The sequence below is a fragment of the Misgurnus anguillicaudatus genome, chromosome 14, assembly GCF_027580225.2.
Source record: "Misgurnus anguillicaudatus chromosome 14, ASM2758022v2, whole genome shotgun sequence".
Taxonomy (NCBI): Eukaryota; Metazoa; Chordata; class Actinopteri; order Cypriniformes; family Cobitidae; genus Misgurnus; species Misgurnus anguillicaudatus.
In genome coordinates, this window is record NC_073350.2 from 9,184,655 (window position 1) to 9,207,054 (window position 22,400).

General features: G+C 37.9%; 1 protein-coding gene and 1 long non-coding RNA gene across 4 annotated transcripts in view; one reads left to right on the forward strand and one right to left on the reverse strand.

Moving 5' to 3' along the window:
* Positions 1-1,189: 1,189 nt before the first annotated feature.
* On the reverse strand, positions 1,190-21,451 carry rab3ab (RAB3A, member RAS oncogene family, b). The gene is made up of 5 exons (XM_055183661.2): positions 21,317-21,451; positions 10,999-11,226; positions 4,265-4,383; positions 4,054-4,178; positions 1,190-3,869 (listed from the first exon to the last, which is right to left on the reverse strand). Exons 2-5 carry the CDS (start codon positions 11,224-11,226, stop codon positions 3,679-3,681), a joined length of 663 nt encoding a protein of 220 aa, XP_055039636.1. The 5' UTR covers positions 21,317-21,451; the 3' UTR covers positions 1,190-3,678.
* The window catches only part of LOC129427296 (uncharacterized), an 81,725-nt gene continuing 63,002 nt past the window's right edge, over positions 3,678-22,400 (forward strand). For 2 of the 3 annotated variants that reach the window (XR_012373138.1, XR_012373139.1), the window contains exons 1-2: positions 3,678-3,817; positions 4,268-4,400. This is a non-coding gene — a long non-coding RNA (uncharacterized lncRNA). Of the gene's footprint in view, positions 3,818-4,267; positions 4,401-4,491; positions 5,148-22,400 lie in introns of those variants that run through there. The other variant, XR_012373140.1, reaches the window with a different exon arrangement.

A 22,400-nucleotide genomic window follows, 5' to 3' on the forward strand; every position in this document is an offset into this window, starting at 1 on the left:
TGTTTGAAGACTCAATTGCAGCCAAATAAATAAAAAGTAAACTATTATTAGCATATATTGAACATTAATGTATTTTTTTTATGATAGTATACCTTTTTCTTGATAGTCACATTTTCGCAGAACTACAATCTTATCGGTATCTGCAAGCATTAATAATTAAATTATGTAAATTACTTTAAGACAGAGCGCAGCGCGTCATAACCTGAAAACCAAGCCCACCGGGGAAAACAATCCATCCGTCTCCATTGACCCTGCACTGCGAGAGGCCGCCTCCTTGTCATTTCTGGCTTATAACAAAAAACAGAATAATGCCTAAAAGCTGACATTGTTAGCTGATGTACAGCTAACAAGCCAAAAAAAAAACAGAAATACGTTTTTATAAGCTGTCTACCCAAAAAAGGAGCGTTTAAAGACAAATTTTCAATGTACTCCTATTAATAGAACTGCGCCCACTAGGGGGAAACGTAGTCGGCGATCCACTTTTATCTCCTTAAAGGCTGGGTTTTACGGTTTGACAGCTTATAAAAACTTATTTCTGGGTTTTTTTGCTTGTTACCTGTACATCTTGTCACACAGCAGCTTTTAGGCATTATTCTGTTTTTGTTATAAGCCAGAAATGACAAGGAGGCGGCCTCCCGCAACACAAAGTCAACGGAGACGGTTGGATTGTTTCCCCCCCGGTGGGCGTGGTTTTCAAATTTGCATAATTAATTTACGTTAAACATCATTTGTCCTCTCCAAGTCCTTGCCAATCAGCGATCTTACCTTGCGGCTCACACGGTTGTGGCTAGAAGGGATACAGCTAGGGCCAAAATCTCGTAAAATCTCGCGTGATGAGCCCTGTTTTCATCCTAATCCTACCTTTAAACCCAGCATTTCATGGGATTCATTCCGTATCTGTATTTAATCTAGCCAGAACCGCTGTTTTCAACCTACTCCTACTACCCAATTCTAACACTAAACCCAACATCTCGCGAGATTTGGCGGCAGCTGCAGCCATGGCAACAACTGAATCAGCCTTCATCCGAGCACAGATTCCCAGAGGAGCTGCTGCTATTTTTAGGTTCACATACATAAACTAAATGTTTAACTTTTAGTTCCCTCTAGCGGTTGTTTTGCAACGCAAGTCATTGTATGTTCCTCATTTTAAAACAGCCAAAGCAGCAGTTCACAATGAAGCAAGAGCACATTCTGAGGTAAACAGCACAAACCTTTATTTTTATAACTTCAGTCATTTTCACAACATAGACAGTTGATTTGGTAAATTTCACAACTGGACACTTTGACACCAAACCCCTTATTGTAAATACAGTACATTTACTACTGCATATTAGTGTTTTTTCCTCATACATTACACTCTGATATCTGATAAAGGAACATTAAAAAATTATAATTATAATAAAAACACAATGGTAAGCATTAATCAGCACACATACAAATAAAAACAATTATACATAAAAATGCAGGAAATGTAGAACAAATTTGAGATCTTTTCATGATAAATTGATGTGATGGTGGACAGGTTACAGTACAGGATGACCTGTGATGATGATAAAGATTTAAGCCCATATCTTTTAAACATCTGATATTTACATTAATTAAATAACAGGTGATGTTCAACTAATGCATTCAGTATTTGAAAAATTAGGTTTTGGATATCAGTAAACCTGCTCCACATCAGATGTGATATTCAGTCTATCAGCCTCCTTTGGTTCACAATCAAACCAGTATTTAAACCACTTCATCACATTTCTTTCACATCATGAAATGCTATCAGAGTGATGTTGACTAATCTGTAACATATGAAAGGTATTTTCTTCAATATTGCTCTGTAATAAACTGACACATTCATTCACAAGCAGGCATACACGACAGCAGGAAAAGTACATCCTTCATATCCATTTTCTTCACATATCTTAAGTTTTTTTGAAGCCCAGGATCGATACAACACGGTCCACACGTAAAACCAAAGACTCAAACGTATTTACAATAAATTTTCACGAAAGGAAGACGGAATCGCAAAGGAAAGATGCAGGAATATCTGGGAGGATCTTACACATGTAAACGTTTATACTCGAGGGCTGATGAATATTTTTTTGCGTTATAGTTGCAGGCCTGTTGCCACATAAAATCTTACACAAGGACACGCCAATCTATAGAGTCATTATGGGAAATGCTAGTCAAATCTTAGTAACTTTTGCTAAATGTTGAGATATAATATAAGTACTGTCGATATTAATGCCTCTGTCGCTACATTTAAGGAAGCAACAGCACGGTCACAAATTAAACTCAGATTTTGACTAGAAATACACTTGACTAGACCTAACAATGCGGTTAGAAAGGAATCCTACCACTATTTGCCTAAATGGCTTTATTTCCTTCCATGCAATTTACATTAAGGAATGTTTGTGTATGATATTCTGGGTTTCAGTCTCCTGACTGAAATAACATGAGGCAAGGCAGTGAACAATTAATACATCACAGATACAAATAAGCAAGAAAGGTTTTGTGACAAGCACTGCAAAGTGAAAACAGCGTTATCTGACTTTTACTCTAACTTTATATTTTTGTGAACTGGTCATTAAAAAAAATTATAATAAACATTTTAGATATGCATTTCTAACCGTATCATTTAAATACTGCACTGTATTTATTATGTACATAATCTGAATAAATATACAGAAATCTCTCCTGTTCCTCTTTTAAATTTGTTCATAAATAATCCAAGGAGAGGGAATAAAAGAAACCTGAAATGACGGCTCTAACAGAGATTATGTATGTGCAGACACAAACGTTAAAAACTGAAAAAGAAATGCTATGAGGAACTAAAACCTGACTTTCTCTTATGCTGCGTTTACACCAACCGTGTTTGAGGCGTCAAAATCACATCTACCATGCGTAGTTTGCCGCTTGAACAGTTTGAGTGTACTCGCTTCATTCGCGCGTAAAGGCCGCGCGTGAAATTCTAGTCATCGAGACATTCATGCGGAAATTCGCATCATGGGAGGGGCTTCTGCGACTCCGCTCGCTTTCTGTAATCACGTCACTACTAAAGCAAGCTCCTGATTGGTTGCCGCAGAAACGCTCAATTCGTGCGAACTAGACACGCGCATGATGCGGAATTGGGTCTACCGCGCTAAATGCCTTATTCGCGCCGCGAGACCTCCAGACGCATGTCAACGCGTCTTTACATTGACTTAACATTGAAATCACTTGCGCTTGACGCCTCTACCGCGGCTGGTGTAAACGCAGCATTAGGCAAAAACATAACGTGGCCCGGACAGCAGACGACCCTGGGCCGGATCTGGTGCGAATCTGCCCCGGAGTCATCTGCTGCCTGGAGGTCTTTTTCCTAAAATTTAAACTTTAGCCTAATTATAAGGTTTATAAAAATTAACATTAAAATTTTAAGCCTAAGTAAAACCCCTCGAAGGGTACTATGGCTTTCCTTATCTTTAAATTTCTTGAACTGCATGTGGAATTATTAAACCTTATCAAAGCTTGAAATGTGAAAATTCATTAATGGGGGTGGAGCTAAGGGGCAGTCTTAAAAGGAGCTCGAACAAACATGAAGGGAGAAAGAGGGTTTTATGTTCCTTGTTATTATTATTTTTTTAAATACCTAAACTTGTTTGTTTGTGTTGGTGCAAGGCAGTGCAGATAAAGCTGGGTTTCATTTCAGCAGGCGCAGTCCTGGTGCGGAGCGGCGGGTTGCTCTGTGAGCTGGGGTCCCTGTTTGGCTCCCGTCACTGCAGGATCGCCAGCATCCAGGCTCTCGGACATCTTCTCACAGATTATGTCTACCAGCCTCTCGAAGGTTTGTTTGACGTTGATGTTGTCCTTGGCACTGGCTTCAAAATACTCAAAACCTAAAGATCAAAAATAAACAAATTCATACTAAGGCTCTGATCCACATCAAAGACACATTTTTAAAGATGCATTCTTTGCAATTTTCATGTCAACATATATAACTATGTTGTTAAACTCTACCAACATAGTTGGTAGTTGTACTAGTAGGCCTACTTAGGGTAGATATATAAGAGAAATCCCTACCGAGGTGCTCGGAGAGCTGTCTGCCCCTCTCAGAGGCAACGACCCTCTCATCCTCCATATCACACTTGTTGCCCACTAGTAGTACCTGGGCATTATCCCACGAGTATGTCTTAATCTGTGTGGACCTGTGAAAGATCAGCGAATTTCATTTTTATATCATATTATGAAAAGTCCTTTAAAGCCGGATCTAATGCATGTTTTGTTGCCTCACCAGTCCTGCACTGCAGCGAAAGAGTCTTCATTGGTGATGTCGTACATGAGGATGAAGCCCATGGCTCCACGGTAGTAGGCAGTGGTGATGGTTCTGTATCGCTCCTGTCCTGCTGTGTCCTGTTGAAGAAGTGCAAGTAAGACATGAGATGAACTAAACCAACAGATTTAAGTAAAAAACCTAACTTGACTGAAAATACACAAACATTCAACATACATTTTTTACAGGCATCAGCTAAAACCGCATTTTAGAGTAAAAACATTTATGAGAAATATCAAATATGGAAGAAATTCATAGAAAAATAAAATTATGCAATACTACTATGACACATTTTTTTATTCATATTAGATTCTTTGAAATTGCCACCTTTGCATATATTTTAAGTCTGTGCACAGCATTTATTCAACTATATTCATGAGGTAATCCATGGGACGCTTTTTGACCACAACTTTATTGTGCTTTAAATAAAGTATAAAGTTACCAGTATTAACAAAGTAGCAAGTTTTCACTGACTTATTTCAGCGTGAAGGACATAATTGATAACAAATATGAAAAGGAAATACATAAAACATATACACATACAGTATGTATATAAGAATACGTAAAATATGACAACTATAGACATAATGTCAGAGAAAAAGAAGTGTCTTAGTAAAGATAACCAAAAGGATAAAAAAGGGAGAAAAACAAAAATACAAACCAATGAACCTGCAGTCTTGAGTTGATTTCAATTGCATCTTAGAGGGACGGATTAACGCACGGGCATATAGGGCACGTGCCCAGGGCAATGGACCACCACGAGGCCTGGCACATTTAGGCTACTACATGTAAATGTTTCATAAAATGTTTATTTTATTTAATAAAATGGCACTTAATAATGTGCAGTAAACAACAACTAAATTTTTAACAAATAAATTATGCTAATGCATTCCAGGACTGTTGAGAGTGAGTAAAAAACAAGATTAGGCAGTCATGCGTAAAAGAGGTTATACAGTGGTTTTCAATTTTGTCCCAGGGTACCCACTGCTCTGCATATTTTGTATGTGACTGACCAGCTAAGTTAAACCAACTTTTTTTATACTATTCCTGTCATCCTGTACTTGGCACCTTAAAAAATGTGCTGTTAATGATGTCAGATGAGATTCTCTGAGAGTATACCCTAATATGCCATGTTTAAATGCTGTTTTCTAACAACTGAAAAGTTAAAGGCGCTCTAAGAGAATCTGTGCGACGCCCCTTTTTGTTGATGTTTGAACTGTTTTCAAACAAACGGAGTGTAGCTAACTCCTCCCCCAGCCCCTCCCTTCCGTGCTTTCATGAACGCGCCCAACCCCCACTCCCAAATCCTTCTTGTTCCTTCTTGTCGTTTATTGGCTGGAACACTTTGTTATGTTTTGTGTTGGTAGGTTTGGCCACTATGTTTTTTTTTTGCCGTTTGTGGAGCCTGGGCTGTCTACAGAGAATGCATTTATTTACAGTTTGATCAGCATCAGGCAGCAAGCAGATAGTGAGGAGATGTTTGCTGTATGTAACAAAAAAATGTTTATGGCCTAAAACGCGTGAATTCACTTAGAGCACTTTTTAATGAAGTAAATGTATTTAATCTATATGGTGTATTCCCAGCTAACAATTTTTGCGTTTCCAAAAAATGCCCAAAAGATAACCAAAAGCTAATGTTAGGGGAATGTTCGGTGTTTGCTGTGTTTATAGTTCACATATTTGCTGCATGCTTGTAAGCTACATTTCCTTCTAAATCTTATTAAAAGCATTTTGTAAACACAATTTTTGTTTTATAAAGAAATTCATGCATTCATATGTTTGCCAACAAAACTGGTTTTAAGCAATTAGGGATTAACATTCGGATTAAAAGGTTTCATGAGATTACAGAAGAGACATAAACTGAGGCTTTGTCCACACGAAGCCGGTGCATTCTCTATCCGATCATTTCTTTTTCTTTTTCTAAAAAAATAATCCGTAAACACGACGTCGTCTCAAGAAATATCTGCGCACACATGAAACCACTGAAACCGACTGAAAGCGGTGTAGTATATATGCCGGACCAGTATGGGGCGCTGTAATTCTGCCACAGATATACACTATACACGGAGAAGAAGACTTGGGGGCATGCGCATAACCAACGTATGGTGTTGTCCATTATCGCTTGTTGCTCACCACAATTGCATAGAAGCAATAGATTTTGCTGTAATAAAGCTAGTAGGCTTAGTAGCTTCTGTAGCATGAACACAACCACCGTACGTAGTCCGCCGTTATTGTTGTTGCTGTTACGTGTGACGCTTCCGACACGTGATGTGATGACGTTTTCGCTTCACAAAATATACGGATTGGCTGTACACATGAAGCCGCAAGGGTGTCGATTTCAGATTTATCCACTTTAGGACCCGGTTTCAAAAAATTGCGGTTTCAGTCTTCCAAAACGTCGGATTCGTGTGGATGAAACGCCAATGCGATAAAAAATGTATACGTATACAGTGATACACGTCTCTATGTGGACAGCCGCTCAGTCAAGTGTGTGGTAGTGTAATGTTAGATCATTTAAAAATACAAAAACACAGACTGATTTGCCTACACCGTGATATGAGTATTCAGATAGTAGTTGAGTAAATGAGTAGTTAGTAGATGTTAGTATGTCTTTAGGTAGTTCTCGTTCAGTGACATTGCACTTTCTTTTCACACAACCAGGAAACAAGATTTAGCCATGGTTTCAGTTTTTGGCTCCTCTTACCATGAAATGTAATATGAGAGCCTTCAGAATATTAATGGTTTTGTGTAGGGGACTGATCTCTGCATCACTGGAAAAGCGAAATGAGTCTGTTAATAATGAATATACTCAATTTAACTACAGTATTGCACCGTAGACCAAACCAGAGCTTGTCTATGGGTTGACTTGTCTGTGTGTATACTATAGTGATATTAACAGCCAGTAAAGCTTGAAACCACTCATGAAATCTTCAAACCCATCTTCAGAGATATTTTTAAAAATGTAATCCCCATTTATTTTCTGAGATAAACATTAGGACAGTTAAACTATGAGTTTGTCCAGTCGTCATGCATCAGTGCTGATTATATCAGAATAACATCACAGATCGATAGACTAGATTCCTCATTGGCACTCAGTGTAACTAACCTCTCATTCCTATACAGACTTTATGAGGTCATATTGGCTTTCTACCGCACGGCGTCTACTGACAGACCTATTAATATACCAAAAGATCTAGAATAGAGACTGGAAGCCTATTTTTGGCTTTGAAGTCTGATAGCACACAAAACACATGAGCATCTTTTCAGTAATACGCTGCAGTGTTGTGATCTCCATGACTGTCTCTGAATCATTTAAACTTGGTACAGAGCTTAATAGTAAAAATGAACAAATAAAGTATGCAACTTTCTGTATGTATCTTACAACAAAATGTGCAATGCAGACGGACAATACCATATCCCACAATGCAATGCGCTTGAAAATACTTTCATTTCCAGTGTAAAGAATGGACTGGCAAGCATATCAACTGTAAGTTTCAATATCCATTTCTTACAATTATTTTATTGACCTGCCAAATACAAAAATGGATTTAAAAATAAATTATGATAAATGATAAGTGAACAGTGTTTGCTGAATCGTGCATGAGGTTTCACAGTTAGATTATGTGATAACTAAATCGGAAAGATTTATTGTTGCATTATTCATTTACATTCTATTGTTTAAAGGAATATTCCATTTTCTTAAAAGAAAAATCCAGATAATTTACTCACCACCATGTCATCCAAAATGTTGATGTCTTTCTTTGTTCAGTCGAGAACAAATGATGTTTTTTGAGGAAAACATTGCAGGATTTTTCTCATTTTAATGGACTTTAATAGACACCAACAATTAATACTTAACTCAACATGTAACAGTTTTTTTCAACGGAGTTTCAAAGGACTATAAACAATCCCAAACGAGGCATAAGGGTCTTATCTAGCAAAATGATTTTTATTTCTGACAAGAAAAATAACAAATATACAATTTTAAAGCACAACTTATCGTCTAGATCCGGTCGTGATGCGCAAGCGTGACCCCACGCAAAACGTCAAGAGGTCACAGAAGACGAACTCGAAACTCCGCCCCAGTGTTTACAAGTGTGTTGAAACAGGACCCTTCCTACATTGTTGTATGTCAACTGATACTAATTAATGTCTTTGTGTCAGTTTATTGTTTAAAATGGTCCGCAAATGTGTGTTTTATATATGTAACACGTGACCTCCCTACGTCACTACGCATTTACGTTAGGTCGCGCTTTAAAAGTGGATATTTTTACATTTTCTTGTCAAAAATGACAATCGTTTCGCTAGATAAGACCCTTATGCCTCGTTTGGGATTGTTTATAGTCCTTTGAAACTCCGTTGAAAAAAACTGTTACGTGTTGAGTTTTGGTGTCTATTAAAGTCCATTAAAATGAGAAAAATCCTGCAATGTTTTCCTCAAAAAACATCATTTCTTCTCGACTGAACAAAGAAAGACATCAACATTTTGGATGACATGGTGGTGAGTAAATTATCTGGATTTTTCTTTTAAGGAAACGGACTAATCCTTTAACATCACAAGGGTATACAGTATATTCTGCAGAACATTTATTAAGAAGTAAACTGCAAACTATTGTCTCTAAACCTTAATAAAGAAATAAATGAATGATTTTCTCTTGTGTATGTGTGGATCTAGTTGAGTCTGTGGGGTGGTGGGGGAGGATCATTTTACACCAGAGGAAAATTTGACACATTGAGGGGGAGGGGTCCTGATAAGAGTTTGGCCTTTTCTGATTGGTTACTCAGGCTATGCATCATAAAACCTACATAACCATACTGACTGCTGACTCTCGCTGTAGACCACAACAGTCCTTAATATTATTATTTTAGATGAGGGGAACATCCATGCATTATGGATGTGACAAAAAAGGACATATGTTTTTGGGAAACAACATGTAGGAATTTTGTAAATTAAAAGGCACAAACCAGAACCAATAATACCCAACAAATAGACAAAAGATGGCTCTTTAATGAACATTATATATTTTTAATTTTAATTTGTGTGTATGTGCATTTATGAGGAAGAAACAACGTTATGGACGTGACAATTCTGAAATACTGTATACACTTATTTAACTATGTAAAATAATTAAAAACTGTATTTAAAAAGAGACTTTGCATGGGTATTTAAACCACCAAATATTGACATCTGAGATTTCAGTTTGGTTAAAAACTATGACTTTTATTATATTGTTCAAGCTATATAGTCTTAAGACATAACATACTTTCACTTTTGTAAGTGTATGGTGCTGAGGTGCACTTAATGATGTTTTTACACTGCTGTGCATGCTATTATTGCCAATTACACCCTGAACAGTAGGTATTATTGCATGTCTAGTTTAATATGACGCCTGTCATTTATTATATTAACTGACTAAACATCTCATAGTCAATGTAAAATGTAATGTAAAAATGTAAAAAAAAACATACCATTTTATTATATTAATATAATATGAATTATTTACTAGATCAATAATTAATTTATGAGGACAATACAATTTGCAATAATAATATATTCTGTTCTATAGCCTATATTAACAATTCTCCAATTTTATATGGTTGTTTTTCTTTTCATGTAAAGCTGCTTTAAAGCAATGCACCATTGTAAAGAAGTGTTATATAAATAAAACAAACTTGAAATTATATATTTCTATATTACATTTGCTGCAAGAAAGATATTATTTACTTTGGGAAAATGAAAAAGAAATGTCTAATTCAGAGTTTTATGCATTTAATTATTGGCTGGCACAAAACAATGGAGCAATAAAATTCAAGAGACATTTAGAAACCCCTAATAAACAAAAAAACATTTATTCATTACTTTTGTTTTTCTATTGAAACTGTGTAGTATGCCACTTGATGTCTAATGTGAAATCTGGATCCTGAGGTAAACTCTATGAGAACAAATATGTTGACCACTGTTTCTGAGATGGGCTTTGTTAGTTTGAAATGTTATGATTTAGTATAGACACCAGTATAAACTCGATGGTTCACTATAGAGCTACAAATGAAAGGCAATCAACTTTACAATAATAAAACAGCTAGAATCAATAAAGCGGTCTTGGTTTCTAGGCTCAATATATACGATTTATGTAATTAAATATCCAATAACTACTTTAAGTGTGATATATTTCATGCAGTTGTGTACTTACATTTCCCAAAAGTTGTCAAGGATTTGTAAATCCAAATTAGTCACTTGTTATCAATGAATTAATATTCATGCTATTCTCGGTTTCCACTTGTAGAAATGATTGCAACATGTGTGGACAAATGTGGAAGTGGTGGTTTTACAGCATCTAGCACACAGTTGTTGTGGCTTGCAACTAATTCATGATGGCATAAAATAATGTGACCAAACGTCCAGGTAATAAAAACTTAATTCACTACCTCATCTATGAGCATGATTAGTGAATTTATACATCTCTGGATGGTGAAAACAAAATTTCCCATCATTCCACTCTCCTTCATAACGTCATTAAGCTTTGCCTTTGTTATTGTTTTGAAAATGCGACCCTAGTGCTGAAACCTAATCTATAAATTGTATACATTGGTCTCTTTCTATCTCTGGCCACAAATCCATAAATTGTCAGACAGGTTATATTGTAGGGCAAGACCCGATCAAAAACCCTCATTACTGATGGGAAATGATATCTCACCCAGATCTGCAGTTTTATCCTCTTGTCATTCCTGTAGATTGTCTTCACCTTAAAGTCGATGCCCACTGTGCTTACAAATGCTGGCGTGAAAGAGTCATCTGCGTAACGAAACAGAAAGCTTGTCTTTCCGACGCTGCTATTCCCGATGATCAGGATTTTGAACATGTAATCAAAGTTCTGATCAGAAGACTCCTTTTGTCCATAACGGTTATCTGTAGCTGAAGCCATCTAGAGGATATAGAGAAAATGTGGATATTGATTAAAACGTAAAAATACCAATTGTATTTTTATATATAAATTTGCTTATTTATTTGGCATTTTAAGATCAATTATAACCAAAGGTGACTGCTCAATTAAATAAAATTATTCATCTACATATGCTGCTTCAAACCAAACCCTCTCAAGGCATTTCGTGGTATAGCCATTAATGTGATTTATTTATTTGTGTTATTGGACACGATTTTCCACAGCTTTTTTCGTAAGGGGTCTTTTTCTTATTAATTATAATTATTCTATCCCCAAGCGACAATGGTAATAAACTAGGAAAAATTTAGACATCAATTCATAAAATGACACTAAAAAGAAAGTTGTGTTTTGGACATGAAAAAGGAGAAAATCTAGCCTGGGTGCCAGCCGATCTTAGCCCCGCCCACAAGAATTTGAAAACGGGAAGATCGGTCTGGGGTTTCTCCGTTGAGGAGCTACTATGCTAAGACAAATGCTGGTCGAACCAATCAAATTGTCAGGGCGGGCTTTATACGATGATGGACAGATAATCAACAGTAACGTAATGAACCACGTCACCAAAGAGCGCGTGTGTTGAATGGCTGCCGCTGTAGAGTTCAGATGTGTGGATTCTGACATTGAGTCTGTTCTAAAAGATATCGACAGAGCATTGATTTTAAAAGAGAAACAGAGAAACGCGAGCAGGACATTTGTTGATGTTTTTGCCGTCCTTCCTATTCGGCAAAAGTTGGTCGCAACTGAAATGGCTAACGTTATCACGGCGATGCAACTCAGCGTGCACGATGAGATGGATATAATTAGCGGTCGTTGCCAGCTTCTTTTCGGAAGCCCGGAATCATGGTTGCTGAATAAGTGGAGGGACATGCTAGGCTCCAATATTTTCAAGCCAACGTAATGGGTCTTGTCGTGGATGAAGTTCACCTAACGTACAAATGGTAAGAGATAGTCTTACTCTATGACCTAGTAAATACTTCATGTTGTGATATAAACGAAATGTTGTAAACATAATAGGTGTTGATGTACATTCGCTAACTCAGTATAATCACAATGTTGTGTCATTGTAGCATTGTAGCGTTGTGTCAATAACTAGCAGTTCGGTCAGGCTGCAAATACGTAATTTCAACATACATCACACACTCCGTTGCTCTGATTGGTCGTAGGTCTATCCAATTGAGTGCAGAGGCATTTTTCGGTTGAGACACGCCTCATAATTATAGCTCAATGGAGCGGTATCAGACTCAAATTCTGACTAGAATTGAGTATGGCAACGTCAGGCTAGAGAAAATCGTGTCCATGAACATGAATAAATAAATAAAATATTTCAAGACTATTCCACGAAATGCCTTGAGAGCCCATATTCATTTCTTTCCTTTGTTAACCAATGGAAGACATTTAGAAAATAAAATATACTACTGTATATATTTTTTGTTACAAAGACATACATTAACATAATTAAAATATCATAAAAATGGTCTTTATTCCAAGTCTTTTGAACCTATTAAATAGATTTGTCAGGAAAGTCTTTATTTACTGAAAACTGTGAGCTGGAGAAATTTTTTTTGACAGTGTACTTTTCTCATGACTTCAGGAAAGATCTACTGTTAATGTCGAGATTTTAGGGTCGCCGTGATTTCACCAAGTAAGATGTGATCCTGGATCAAAATTTTTTGTTTATCCTGGATCAATGTTTTAATCAAAGATACCCCAACCTACCCTTAACTCAAACCCTAACCATTTTTAAACCCTCAAATTAGTGTGAAATAATAGTTTGAGGAGTATTTCTTAAAAGCCCCTAACCCAATCCTAAACCTAAACCTAACATATACACTAATCCTAATCCTGCAATCTGATTGGTTAATGAAAATGTTAATCCAGGACCAACAATGGTGTTAATCCAGGATCACATCCTACTTGGTGAAATCACGTTCACCATTTCTTAGTGGCTTATAACACAAAGGCAACAATATGACTTCATGAGATATATAGCATGGTAATATAATCGCGCTTTTCCATTGCATAGTACCCCACGGTTTAGTTTAGTTTAGTTTGGGTTGGGTCAGCTCACCTCACTTTGGCGTGGTTAGCTTTTCCATCGAGTTTAGTATCACTTCGTAGTGGGAGGGATTATAGGCGAGTTGTTACATTTGCGCTGCCTACTGCTGTGAGTGTGACATCATACAAGTGAGAGTTTGTTGTACATTCCCATACATTTATTTATTTCTCAGTCCGCCACAAAATTAAAATTGGCCACCACAAATAGATGTTTGCACATCGCGTTTATCACTACCTCTGTCTCACATGACCGTTTCTGTTCAAACACCCATGGTGTTAGCCGATGGCGCTCCGCTGAGCCTCATTGAAGTTGCATATAAGCATTTAATGCGGACGTGCTCGTCGCGAATGTTCCGCCACAAACTGCAAGTCTGGAAAAAACTGGTATGGTGTTCCTGATTCTCAACATGTGGATGTTTTTTATCGCTAAAACGGAGTTTGGGAACTTATAGCAGAGCACAGATGACAACATGTTTGCTCGAGAAAGCGAGCGCTGTAGTGACGATTCTCTCAGACCAATCAGTGATCTACAGTGTTTTCGCATCACGTTTGGTATCAGCTCGGGTCGCTTGGAACCCCAACCGAGGTGGTACGAAAAAAGTATCGGGTACCACGTACCGCACCTAATGGAAAAGCTCCCAAAAGTAAGCTGACCAGACCCAAACTAAACCAAACCGTGGGGTACTATGCAATGGAAAAGCGCCATCTGTGTCACATTATGTGACCTAAGAGACAATGAGTAACAGAAATGAGAATAAACTTTAATTATAAATAAAACAACAGGATGATGGGCAATAATCACATAAAACATTGACGATAACGGAAAACAGTGATATATATGGGGTTGATGAGGAGGATGGCTGGCAGGTGAGAATGATTACTGGCAATGAATTGTCTAACTGTAAATAGCAAATCATAATAATGTCCACAAGAAGTTTACACAAACTGCTGTTGGAATCACTGAAATGATCGGTAACTGTAGAGTTTTTTTTCAAGAAGGTAATGAACCGTACAGGATGTTAAAGGTGAGCTGAAAAGGAAGTTAAGTATGCAGGACAACTGTAACATGAGCTTACATACCATGCTATACAGATCACAATGACTTGGCAAAGCAGAGAAACCAATTCAGATCAAGCAAATAGCAATAATGGGATTTTACAGATGTTTGATGATGTCCGTTTTTTTATAAAAGAAGGAAAATAGGCTGAAACACTCTGAGCGTTTCACATTGACACGGACAGATGTTAGATCTTTATCTGGCTGTCTCAAGCTGTTTTAACAATGACGTTGGCTTTATATGATCTCAGAGTGACCGTTCCAGTCTCACAATGTTTTACACAATTAAGTAAAGGGAGAAAAACGATTTAAAAAGTGCTATGATGAAAATTTTGCCATTATTTATTCATGTCATTGCAGAACTAAACCGATCTCTTTCTTGGAATACAAAATGTGTTATGTTCAGTATGTTCATATTCTTCTTCCACAAAATCTACACTCATGGTCACCATTTACTTTCAGTGTATGTAAAAGCATTTTATTAGCATTTTGAGTAAACTGTATGTCACATTAGGTCCTGCAGTAAATAGTATGCATACTGTGTACAGTATGGGAATTTTCTATATGCATGAAATACCCAGGGTACATTTGCCAAAATGAGTGAGGTACAATAGACTACAATGCAATGGATTTCTCACAATCCAATGAGCTCTACTTGACCATCCATTTCCATTGCAAATATCAGACAGTAGCTGCATTTCAATTTAGGGCTGCACGATAAATCGCATGCGATACCACGCGCATCACGTCAGTAATGCCGGTTCCTTGATTAGTATTAAATCACTAACAGCTGCTTTCGGATGGTGCGACATTAAAGCAACACTATGTCGTTTTTTACCTTTAAATAATGTCTCTGAAATTATTTCAGTGATAGAACAACTTTTAACTGGACAAATTGTACTGTTGCTGCAACCTGAGCAGCCTCCTAGCTGCTACAAGCACACTCTGAAAGTGGCGGTGGAGGGTAGAGCACACAGCCCCGCCCCTCCCCCTGCCTGCAGAAGAGTGTCTGATACCAGGCACTGTTGCGCTTTTCAACCACATGGGGGAGCTGTAAGTCATTTTTACATGAAAACTACATAGTGTTGCTTTAACTGCACAGAGCCGTAGTTCCCTGACAAGCTGGGCCATATCGCATACATATTGCAGGCAAAACGTTCGCGTTAATTAATGCGAAATTGCCCCGATTGTCAGTGAACTACGGCTCTGTGTAGTTAAAGCTGCTCCATCTGAAAACAGCTGATGGCGATTTAATACTAATCAAGGAACCGGCATTACTGACGTGATGCGCGTGACAAACACATGCGATTTATCGTGCAGCCCTATTTCTATTGAAGATAGACTTTTTTTCTAAATTATTTTCTAAATGTCGACAAAAACCTTCCATTTTCGATTAGCCTGAAAAATCAGAGCGTAACAAAATTTTTGCGATATATGGGAGTTCAATTCACTATTTTAAGTGCAGTTTGAATGGTAATGGAAACGCAGCTACTATTTTTTCTTTACAAGTTACACAAAAGTTACATTAAAAATACAACCATTTTATTGCAGATTTCGATTCAATTGAATTTAACACACTAGAAACTGCCTGAATCATTTATCATTGCATGATGTGTCTTGTTTTACGTATAGTATACAGTACTTAAAGGGTCACGAAAAGCTAAACAACATTTTCTGAGATGTTAACAGTTGTGGTTTTGTTGCACATCATCGAAGACAACGTTAGCATCCGTTAATTTTAACAATAGGAGAAACCTATATCATTTTAAAGGAATAGTCTACTCATTTTCAATATTATTACCTTAACTAAGAAGAGTTGATACATCCCTCTATCATCTTAGTGCGTGCACGTAAGCGCTGGAGCGCGTGGCGACACTTTGATAGCATTTAGCTTAGCCCCATTCATTCAATGGTACCACTCAGAGATAAAGTTAGAAGTGACCAAACACATCAACGTTTTTCCTATTTAAGACGAGTAGTTATACGAAAAAATTTGGTGGTACAAAATAAAACTTATCGCTTTTCTAAGCGGATTTAAAAGAGGAACTATATTGTATGGCGGAACAGCACTTTTGGGAGTACTTCGACTTGGCGCAGTAACACACTCCCTCTCCCATTATGGGAGGGAGAAGGGGAGCGGATTTTTCAGGTGAGTTGAAGTACTCCCAAAAGTGCTAAGAAAAAAACAATCAGACGCCATCTTTATGCTAAACTAAGCTAACATACGTTGTGGAGAAAGTCAGACTTCATGTTACAATAATAGAGGAAAGTACAACCCCAAAACAGAAAAAGTTGGGACACAGTAGAAATTGTGAGTAAAAAAGGAATGGACTAATTTACAAATCTCATAAACTTATATTTTATTCACAGTAGAATATAGAAAACATATCAAATGTTGAAAGTAAGATATTTTGAAATGTCATGCCAAATATTGGCTCATTTTGGATTTCATGAGAGCTACACATTCCAAAAAAAGTTGGGACAGGTAGCAATAAGAGCCCAGAAAATTTAAATGTACATATAAGGAACAGTTGAAAGACCAATTTGCAACTTATTAGGTCAATTGGCAACATGATTGGGTATAGAAAGAGCCTCTCAGAGTGGCAGTGTCTCTCAGAGGTCAAGATGGGCAGAGAATCACCAATTCCCCCAACGCTGCAGCGAAAAATAGTTTTCTGAGTTTCTCCGATAAAAATTGCAATGAGATTGAAGTTATCATCATCTGCAGTGCATAATATCATTCAAAGATTCAGAGAATCTGGAACAATCTCTGTGCGTAAGGGTCAAGACCGGAAAACCATACCGGATGCCCGTGATCTTCAGGCTCTTAGACAGCACTGCATCACATAAAGGAATGCTACTGTAATGGAAATCACAACATGGACTCAGGAATACTTCCAGAAAACATTGTCAGTCAACACAATCCACCGTGTCATTCGCTGTTGCCAGCTAAAACTCTGTAGGTCAAAAAAGAAGCCATATCTAAACATGATCCAGAAGCGCAGGCGTTTTCCCTGGGCAACGCTCATTTAAAATGGACTTTGGCAAAGTGGAAAACTGTTCTGTGGTCCAACGAATTAAAATTTGAAGTTCTTTTTGAAAAACTGGGATGCCATTTCATACGGACTAAAGAGGACAAGGACAACCCAAGTTGTTATTAGCGCTCAGTTCAGAAGCCTGCATCTCTGATGGTTTGGGGTTGCATGAGTGCGTGTGTCATGGGCAGCTTACACATCTGGAAAGGCACCATCAATGCTGAAAGGTTTATCCAAGTTCTAGATACATATGATCCCATTCAGACGTCGTCTCTTTCAGGGAAGACCTTGCATTTTCCAACATGACAATGCCAGACCACATACTGCATCAATTACAACATCAAGACTGCGTAGAAGAAGGATCTGAGTACTGAAATGGCCAGCCTGCAGTCCAGATCTTTCACCCATAGAAAACATTTGGTGCATCATAAAGAGGAAGATGCAACAAAGAAGACCTAAGACAGTTGAGCAACTAGAAGTCTGTATTAGACAAGAATGGGACAACATTCCTATTCCTAAACATTGGTCCTCTTCCAGCTGTTCCTTGTATGTACATTCAACTTCTATGGCCTCCCATTGCCACCCGTCCCAACCCCCCCTGGAATGCGCAGCTCCCATCAAATCCAAAATGAGCCAACACTTGGCATGACATTTCAAAATATCTCACTTTCAACATTTGATATGTTATCTATATACTACTGTGAATAAAATATAAGTTTATGAGATTTGTAAATTATTCCATTCCTTTTTTACTCACAATTTCTACTGTGTCCCAACTTTTTCTGTTTTGGGGTTGTAATCTATATGATATGGAAGAGGGTGATTTCGCAAGCGTGATGCTCTAATCCAGTGGTTCCCAAACTTTTTCAGCGTGCAGCCCCCCTTGTGTACGGTGCATTCCTTTGCGCCCCCCCCCAAAGAAAATTTGTGACAAAAAACTGTTCTAAAACTCAACATTTTAAATAATAAAATAAAAAAATAACATTAAATTATACAAAAAAGTAGTGCTTTTGGTTAGTAGCCTTATTTTTTTAGGTTTAATTACACAGAATTCCTATTAAATTAATGTATTTCATAAAATGTCGTAAAACTGGAGCCCCCCTGGCACCATCTCGCAGCCCCCCCAGGGGGCCCCCAGTTTGAAAACCACTGCTCTAATCCGCTGTTCATTGCACCTTTATGAGCCACAATACAGCAAAGAGCTGAGGCAGATGGAGGAACAGAAGCCCGAGGAGTAGGCCGGAGCCTGGGCTTCGGCTGCGTAGAGGAGCCCGGGGAAGACGACACAATCGTCGGCCTCTGCTGCATAGAGAAGCCCGGACTGGCTAGAGCTTGGACGGACTAGTAGTGCCTGTACTCTCGCTGTGTGCTTTTTGAATAACATTTCTGCATCAGATCAGGATATGAACGTTTATGTTTAGTGGTTCCGGGCACTTTGCACGTGTTTATTTCAAAGACGTGTTTCGGCTTAAGAGCACAAGCACTGAGTCAGCGCGTCTGTGGAGATATTGTGCGGTGGATGCGTTTGTGTGCAGGATGCAGGGATAAACGGACGTCTGACTAAAGTGAGTGTTTCTATTTTCTTTGTTATACTAACGTGGCATTTATGTACACAATAGCATATCTGAGCGGTGTTCCGATTAATGGGAGTGGCTTGCAGAGCTGTGCATTGTGGTGCATAGAGACAGAGCGCAGCACGTCATAACCTGAAAACCACGCCCACCGGGGGGGAAAACAGTCGACCTCAAAAAACGAGCGTTTAAAGACACAAAAGTGGAAAACAGGCAACTTTTCATAGTACTGCTATTGGTAGAACTGCGTCCACTAGGGGGAAACGTAGTCGGCGATCCACTTTTTTCTCCTTAAAGGCTGGGTTTTACTGCTCGACAACTTATAAAAACGTATTTCTGGGTTCTTTGGCTTGTTAGCTGTACATATTTTCACACAGCAGCTTTTAGGCATTATTCTGTTTTTTGTTATAAGCCAGAAATGACAAGGAGGTGCCCTCTCGCTATACAAAGTCAGTGGAGACGGTTGGATTGTTTCCCCCCCCCCGGTGGGCGTGTTTTTCAAATTTGCATAACTGCGCTCTGTCTCTATAGTGGGAGTTGTAGTTTTTTATACAAATGCGCCCTAAAGTCACGTTCTGTCTTTTCTCGGTCAACTAGGCACAAAATTCTACATTTATGTTACATTTCGACTACAAATATGACCCACTTTCAATAAAGATTATTGTTTCTATTGATGAAATGGCCCTTTAAGTAAAACTTCACTGAAATTATAAAATGAGTTATGCGTCAATGGATGAATAAACTAAACACTACAAAATAAATAATGAATGAAGTAATGCTTAAATGCAGTGAAGTGAGTTATTATTAATGTGTCTCTAGGCAACAATTACTTCAATTACATGTTAGTATGGTATAATATTGCACATTCTTACGTACTCAAAAGTATACACTTTGCCAAAACAAAACAGTACCATACTCTTACGGCATAGTACAAGTAAGTGAATGGGGACACAGAAAGAGTCTCTCTCACACACAAAAAAAGGGATTCTTAAAATTATCTTAGAATTTTTTCAAGGTAACCTACATTACGGATTTAACGCAAAAACAGCAACTAGAGATGCTATTCAGTTTCAAGGAAACCTGATCTTTAGATACATTTGAGTGCTTTGAATAGTTTTAGAGAAAGCAGCACATAAATTTTCTGCTAAATACAGCACAAACATTCAAATAACCCTTCGTTCGCTTCAACTAAACCCTCATTTCAATCAAAATAACACCTAGACCAGCACACAAGCAGAATGAAACACTTCTCCTCGGGAGACCCTGGAAATGATCTGCGACTCAGCGCACGTCTGGTGTGTCGGAAAGATTCGCAGAACACCAAAGCATCCTGAAGGCAGCATCTCTCCTGATAACACAGGGCCAGAGCTGACTAAAAATAGAGACGAACTTTTAGACCAGCTGCTCTCTCAGTCCAACAAAAACAGGAGCGCCCTGGAGGGGACTGAGCGCAGATCATAACATTGAAGAAAAGGGGTTTGGGCAGCAATGAGACCCAATGAAAAGCTCGGGCTGTGCTTTTCACATCCTTTACACTCCAATCCTCAATAATGCAAAGGTCCGGGTAATCCACACTGACAGCACTGGGCACTGTGTGCTTACTGCTGCTTTGTCCAACAACTGTCATGGTGATTTGTTTCAAAATTCCAATATTAAATAGCCCACTAGCTCGATTTCATGCAGAAATCAAATAAAGCAACCACAAGAGCTAAAATGTGTTATTGCGGCTTTACAGTGGGGGAAAAGAAGAGAGATGGTCCAAAATAAGCATATCGGTAGTTTTGATAAATGAAACATGAAAATTGTACAGACTAAAAAAATGAAAGAGGATATCTCCCAGGCTAAGATAATAAAATGGGATTATAACTGCACATCTAAGATCATGATGTGAGATGTGCTGTCATGTTTATTATTTAATAGATTTCATCAATAAAGCGTGTAATATAGCATATACTATATATATTTTAAAGATTTATAAAGCAGTAAGCGATCAGAGCATCCTTACATAATAGGAAACAGCACACATGTACACCCAACACCGCTGCGGAAGATATTTTCACCTGATTCACCATCACGAGATGATGCTCAGAAATACGATCGCGGTTTCTTTTATTTATATATATCTATAATGATAAAGGGAAACACCTGATATGATATGTGAAATGCCAATTCCAATGCTATGTAGCAGATAGGGAGCAAAAATAGAAGCACAGGATGCGCGAGATTCATGTCAAATGAAGGTTATTCTTATTACCATCAGCTCGTTTTCTCATCTTGTTTAGTAAAAACGCGCGCGTGCGGCACATTTAAGGTTTTTAACGCAAATACTAAAAACGTTTATTAGTGATGCGGTCTTACCGTAAAAGCCGTTTCAAGCGTCACTTACGCCAATACTGCGCCTCTTCCAACACCTGCAGACACATTGACGTCACTTGAAAGACGTGTGACGCAGAGGGCGGGATCGCCTCAGCTTTGATTGGCGTCTCGTAGAACTAATAGGCGTGTTAGGTCACACGCGGCGCTGCGCAGATCGAACGAATTAATATGGTAACATATCGCGAGAGCAGAGAATTTGAACGGTGTGCTCTCGCGGTACTGTGATGACATAGGGGGATTGTCTGCGCAGCGCCGCATGAAGTCGAATACGCCTGTTTCTAAAGCAATCCCTCCCACAGGACGTAAAATATTCAAGACGCTTTAAAATCGGCATCATTCATTATTTAACAGCCGGGCTTCGGTCCCTCCATAATTAATCAATTAAAACGGTTGTAGAAAATGAGCAGCTGACACAAGGATTTGTTTACATGTTCAGTGAAGGTCAGTGGCTTTTGTCCAACGCTGATATGTAACCAATGTTTGTCCCTTCATACTGTATGAATTCACTGTAGTTTCTGCCCAAATACTATAACTGTTATTACTACTTGCCTATATTAGTATTTACTAGGAAAATAATCATAATGCAATGTTATAGTTTTCTTTTAAACGAAGTAGCTTTCGGTATGTTTTCTTTTGATACACATAACAATGTCAATAGATCCCTGCTGAAAAAACAATAAAACCATTAAAATTCTAATGGTTTTATTGGGAAATTTATTGGTTCTAATGGAATATGGCCCAAAACACACTACCGTGTAGTGGTTTTAATGGTAAAAGCTAATGGTTCCTATTGGTACTTTAATGGAAACCAATAGAATTTTCTGTAATGGTTTTATTGTTTTGTTTTGTTTCAGCAGGGATGTCTGTGAAAACCCAGCTAAAGTTATTTTTTCATATTTATCTTATAAGAGTTGAGGATTTCACTGACAGGATCACATTTCTGTAAACCAAAGACTGAAAAAATAAGCATATAAGCAAAATAATATGCAAACAGAACAGAGGCAAGCAATTAACCTATTAAAAATGTAACAAAGCTAAATTTTTGCCTTATTACTAAAAATTGACA